General features: G+C 36.2%; 1 protein-coding gene across 2 annotated transcripts in view; it reads right to left on the bottom strand.

The window, feature by feature from the left end:
• Positions 1-84: 84 nt before the first annotated feature.
• Positions 85-6,569, bottom strand: part of LOC117125075 (vesicle-associated membrane protein 714-like) — a 9,716-nt gene continuing 3,231 nt past the window's right edge. Inside the window, exons 3-5 of one of the 2 annotated variants that reach the window (XM_033271453.1) lie at positions 3,566-3,755; positions 2,573-2,719; positions 85-1,859 (exon numbers count right to left, since the gene is read on the bottom strand). In XM_033271453.1, the coding sequence (XP_033127344.1) occupies positions 1,719-1,859; positions 2,573-2,719; positions 3,566-3,755 (478 nt within the window). In that variant the 3' untranslated portion in view covers positions 85-1,718. The remainder of the gene's footprint in view (positions 1,860-2,572; positions 2,720-3,565; positions 3,756-6,569) is intronic. The other variant, XM_033271452.1, reaches the window with a different exon arrangement.

Genomic DNA, 6,569 nt, shown 5'->3' with positions numbered 1-6,569 from the left:
AGTATGTAATACGTGTTATATATAATATACTTAGAAGAAAGAATCTCTTATTGAATAGAAAATAATTTTTGTCTGCAACAGAAGACCTCCCAATACAGTGCACCCTCTGGGGCGGATGCAGGATTTGGCGGTGAGTGGTGCGTGAGAGTCCACACCAGTGGCGTAGCTACGGGCAGTGCAGCCACTGCAAAGCATTGGGGGCCAGGGCTATTAGGGGCCCATTCATAAATAGACCTAAAAATAATAATTTAAAATAATTTCCAACTTGATTTTGAAGGAAAAACGGCTAACGTACACCAGAAAACATTATAGACTAATGCTGCAGACAGGAAAGGAAAAGGTCAGTGGTCGCCTGCACCACACAATGGAATGAGGATATTATATATCTGATCTGCTTACATTCAAATAATATATACATAGGCAAAGATGCATATACACAGATGCAAACATATGTGTTTATTGAAGTTTTATTCAACAAATAATTTGTCTAAAACCCATAGAATACACTATAAATAAATGTAATATTTTTTGAAAAACATTATATGAATAATTATTTTAATATTCTCAATAAACCAAACTATAGAAAGCGTTTTGTAGTAATCAAACATTATAATAACAAGTTAATGTGCAGATTTAAAACGCATAATTAAATAGAGAAATAAATAAATCTTTTCTTTCTCTATGGTTCGACATTTATTAATGCTGCTATTTCTGTGATAATATATATATATATATATATATATATATATATATATATATATATCTTGAAACGTAACTTAAAACTTATATGTACAAATGAAACAAATTTTATTTTATTATGTTTTTTAAATATTAACACACTTTATCTTTAATGTTTTAGCAACGGCAATGTAAAACAACACCTACAATTTTAATAAAGTTTTGATATCTTCGAAAATCTAATCTGCTATGTGCATGTCCTGTTTTATTATAAGCGATATAATACCGACACGCAAAGCAAACTGCCGTCGAGGTACCTGCGTGTACACGGTTGTTATAAATTCGTTTTCAACGTTGAAAGTTCGCGTCTTTCCTCTCATTTGTGCCTCATGAGTGCCTTTTTATGATTGTTTATGCTGTGTTTCAGGACGGCAAAGTTTAATATAATATGTAAATTAAAACGACACAATTGCCTAATCTCATTGGACGAAACATTACACTCATTAAGTACGCTTCAGTGACGATTTGTCAGGGAGAAAAGTATATTTTTTTACATAATTTTGAGACTCGTTAGTAGTTCTGGGCGACCCTTGGCCCCGCTTACTGATACCTCCTTCCCAGAAACTCCACCGTCGGGAAAATCTTGGCGCCATTTTTGACAGGCGACCATCGATTGAAATTATCGAAATTTTTTAGGTGTACATCGCTAAGAATGAATATTCAAACATATCCGCATTAATTACTCATGATCTGATGGAACTGGTGTCCATATCACGCTTATCCTCATATATTGATTTAATCGCTCTCTTCCGTTTTCCTCGAACAATCAACGTTATATAACGCATTATTATTTTAATGCAAATCTTAGGCCTATTAGACAAAATACACCCACAAAATGCGCACAAGTAGGCCTACAACAATCCGTCAATTCGGCAACACCATTGTTGTCTTCTTTAAATTTACGAATCCTCCCAAAAATGCACTGTTTGACAGTGGATTAGGCCTATCTAGACTCATATCTAACTTTAATTTTGAAGTTATTAAAGGGACAATGCGATGGGTACGACAATAACTATAATTATTATAACAGCAATAACAACTCCTAAAAGAATTTTATAACGCCTATTTCGATCCTTAAACCGTCCTTCAGTTTTCTTTGCCGTCTTCTGAAATGCATGAGCCTACAAATAAAGAACAAGAAGTAATGATTAATGTATGATAATGTTAAATAATAATTTGTTCTAGTTGAGATAGAAACGACAAAAATGTTGACACAAAACTATATAAGGTATTGCCTTGTACATGTCATTGTAAGTGTGACTTAGGGTGAAGAACCTGTCTCCTAGTAGTAACTACTGAAGTACTAACTGTTATAAGAATGTATTGTTAATTTTTTTAGTACTGACTTGACATTTTTTATGAGTGTTTTTGTGTGATTTGTGTTTTTTGTGCGTTGGTTGGTGCGTTTCTTGTTTCTCTTAGCCCTGTTTCTTGTGATTTTTTATAATTTTTTTAATATAATTATTTTAATTATTAGCTATTTAGAAATTTGTTTTTGTTGGGGAGAGATGCCCCCCACCCACCTACCAACGTCGGGGAGAAAAACCATAATTCGTTAGGGAGAAAACAAATGTATATGTATTTTCTAAATATTAGTAAGTAGACTCCAAATCCATTACCGTAAATAAGCCTTTAAAATCACTAAATTATCAAATTTTGCGGGGCTTCTCCACTTTTGATAGATTTTGAGCCCGACCACGCCCATTCTTTTCGTCGGGGACATTCCCCCCACCCCACTTCACCTGGCAAATCCAGGCGCCACCACTGTTCCTGGGCTTTAGAGGGAATTAGATTGTGTCACGTGCGTGTGTGTGGGTATTTAACTTTTACTTACATGTATTTCAAGTTGTTCAGCTTTATCCATGAGAACATCAAGTTTATCGCCTCTGCTTAAAATTTTCTCGAGATTTTGTACCAGGATGTCTTTCAATTCATCGACCTCGCCTTGAACTTTGTCTAGTTTGGTAATTTTTTGTTTTCTCTGACAAAGGAACAGAAATTAGTACGTTTACGTTTACGTAGGTACTACATCCAGCAAAGGACCTATGGCCCGTAAGCGCTGGTATTAACCAGTACACCGGGGTAACGCCCTACTCGTCTGGAAAGATGTACTGGGTTCTTTAAAGTACACATGAGCCAATTGAGTACACATGGGCCACGGTTTATAGTCCTTTTTCGGAAGACTTGTTCCAGCACCTGGACCACAGGCAACTAAGTGAGCTTAACACGGATGGGCGTAGGCTAATTTAATTCCGCATTAGTTCCGCATTTTAACTTTTCGCACACCCCAGCCCGTTTCTTTCGCACCCTCCCCCATCCCAAACCGAAACCAGCCTACGCCCCAGATATTACATTAAAGGCGCGGATCCAGTAGGGGGAACGGGGAACGTTCCCCCCACTCCCGTTTTGCCCCTAAATTTTAAAATTTCAATGCATATCACTGTTATGTATTGAAATAACCAATATACATAACTATTCTGAAAATAATATGGTGAGCCGTACTAGTCTTAACAGTAATCAAACAATAAGAAAACGGTAGCACTTTTAAAATGCTACCGTTATACACTAGTTCAACTAGTCTATAAAGTGCTACCGTTTTCTTATTGTTTTATTTTGAAAATGTTGTGCCACCCTGTTTGAAAAATTCTGGATCAGCCCCTGGTTAAGGCCTCTTTCACTGATGTCAACGGGAATCCCCCTCCTCAGTGGGGACACCAATGGGAAGTCCGGGGCACAGGTGTCTGGTCCTTTGACACTGTGGTAATAAAAAGCAAGCAAGCTTAGACCTTGATGCGCTTTATGACGTAAGAGTTCCAAAATATCCTACCATCTCCTTGGTAATTTCATTTTTTTGTTGCTCTGTGAAATCAGAGCGTCCATCGGGTTGGTCTCTGGTATATCCTTCAGTTTTTTCTATTACGTCCAGAAGGTACTCGTTCGCTGTTCCTTTATTGAAATCCCTATCTATTACACATAGGTATGTAACGCCATTCCTTACATAAACCAAGAAAAGATACCTACAAAAGGATGAAAAAATGTAATGTAGTATATATAGGCCTATAAATATTACCATTCCTCACATAAACCAAGAAAAGATACCTACATAAGAATAAAAAAAAAATGTAATGTAGAATATATATGCTGAAATTATATAAGCCTATATAGGCTATATATAAGCTATATATATATGTATATATATAACTATATATATACTTTATATATATATGTATATATATAAGTATATATATACTTATATATATATACTTATATATATATATATATACATATATATAAGTATCTACCTATCACCCTAGGTTACCACCACTAAGGGCTATAATTCAGAAACATATGCCCATTCTAGAGACCACAGGACGCCTTAGGTCTGTTTTTCCGGATACACCGTTCATAGCCTATCGCAGACCACCTAACCTTCGTGATATATTAGTACGATCTAAATTCAAGAGGTAAACTAACTCTTGCGACAACCGTAATTTGGGTAGTCATCTTTGTGGTTCATCATGCAAAACATGCTCCTTGCTTGATTCTACACAATCATTCAAGAGCAACCAAACAAATCACAAAAATTTGGATAAGGCAATCAATTAATTGCCTCACCAAAAATGTCATTTATCTCATATATTGTAATATTTGTGGTAAACAATATGTCGGAGAAACAAAAAACACTCTCCGTATGAGAATGACACAACATAGATCAGCTATCAGAACATCTAAGCTTGATCAACCAGTAGCCGAACATTTCAATTTAGCTGGTCATTCAATTTCAAATTTCAGAGTGATTGCAATTGACCACAATGCCAGTTGGAGCGACAAAAATCGCAAAGAAAAAGAAAATCACTGCGAACTTTTACTTAAAACAACCACACCATTTGGACTCAATATTAAGAACGTTCTCCCAGTACACTAAATTAAACCAATGGCATTTCAATTTATTCTGGATGAATCATTTGGCTTATTTATTAAGGCCTGCCTCTAAGGTTTAGTTTTGGCCTTCCTATTTACTTGTTTAGGCTGTTTATTCTAATCTCACCCAGCCTATTGTTTCCAATCATGCTTGCATGAAATTTTCACTTTATACCATCTAGCTTTTTCTACCCTCACTCACTCGCCACTGAGGAAGGACTAGTGTTGTCCGAAGGCTCTGGTCCTATCTCTGGCTGTTTACTTACGTTTACTTTTTAGCTGTTGCTTATCATTTTTGTATCTCTACTGAGATCCAGCCATTGTTTCCCACAGCATTGTTGTTTTTCAGTATTTTGCCTTTTAATCTATATACTGTGTATATATATATACTTATATATTTTGGGCGAACAATTATTTCTTTTTCCTTTCTTTTGATTTTCAAAAAAGTGGAAGGGGGGCGCGACTGGAGGTCCTCGGACACCCCCACCCCCTGCCGGGCAAATCCTGGCACCACCACTGCCCTAAGATTTCTTTCAAGTGGGGTACACAGCATAATCATAGACATAATGGAGTAGTGGCGTATCTAGAAGTCTTGAAATGGGCGTGCTGATGTGGGGCTCGATCTGATCAGTTGAGGGGCGCTAATTCGCAAAATAAAGTGATTTTAAGTGATTTTTAAAATGATCGTGATTATTTTTTTGGAGGGGGCGACTGGGGAGCGCCAGTAATTTTTCCGGGGGCGTGCGAAAAATATTACGGTCGCTCGACATTTCCAAAGGAAGATATAATACGTAACAATAACGACAACAAGCGGCAGTTATGACCTAACAAGAAAGCGGAAGTTTGAACATTGTCTGCTTTGTAGTAATAGTTGTCTGCTTTGTAGTAGTAATAACTACACATTCCAAAATCAGGTAAAACCATAAAGAAGCAGTTGTCTAGTGTATATACACAAATAGTCATGGGATGGAAGTTACAATCATTCTAAACATTCTTTGAATTTGGTTTTTATTTCACGAAGGGAATATTTGGTATATCATCCCACATTTCGGTGCCTTAGCAGAGGTGAAAATAATATGAAATCAATGAATCGTTCTTCAGGGGACGGAAGTTACAAACATTCCACTGTAGAATTTCCTCCACTTAAAACAGCTTATAATCAGGAACAGCATATGACATTGAACTAATGTGCAAACTAGACTGGAAAGGAAGTCAGGATTGGGGCTGTGCCAACCCTTTTGACCCCGGTACATACTTGTTTATTTTCAATGGAGACTGATATTAATACTCATCCAACAATACCTATTATAAATAATATATAAAAACAATAATATTTATTATTATTATTACTATCATTATTGAAATTGTAATAATAACAGTAACATTCATGATTTAATAATATTATACATCCAGAAAAATATTTAGCCTATTTGAATAAAAGTTGTAAAAATGTCATACAGTACTAGCCTATTCTCTGATGACACAATTGAATTCTTAAAATTTTCATATTTTTTTCAATTATTGCTCGCAACTACTGTTGTTTGTTTATAGAATTCTCAGGCACTGCAGCTAACAACAACCCAAGATATACACTTCCTTGAAAACCCACATCTTCCTGTATAGCAGAGCACAGATTACAACTGTCAATAATAAGCTGTCAATAATACAGTGAAGCTGTAAATAATACTGTAAAGCTGGTTTTCGACTAGGCGGTTTATTCGCGCGAATCAAAGCGTTGGTTCGCTTCCTGTGCTCTGATTGTTTGCGCATTTTTTTCGCTTCGCAAAAACTCCGATAGAAATGTGAAGGCGCATGCGCATGGACCGACGCTTTCGATTCACCTAGTGGAAAACCGCCTTTAACGTAGAGTGGCGCATCCACGATTTTGTAAAACAAAAATGGGTGGGGGG

The sequence above is a fragment of the Anneissia japonica genome, unplaced genomic scaffold (assembly GCF_011630105.1).
Source record: "Anneissia japonica isolate Jap-2015-1 unplaced genomic scaffold, ASM1163010v1 scaffold9_len2422644_cov172, whole genome shotgun sequence".
NCBI classification, from domain to species: domain Eukaryota; kingdom Metazoa; phylum Echinodermata; class Crinoidea; order Comatulida; family Comatulidae; genus Anneissia; species Anneissia japonica.
The sequence above is the reverse complement of the archived record's forward strand: the minus strand, read 5'-3'. Positions and strand labels throughout refer to the sequence as shown.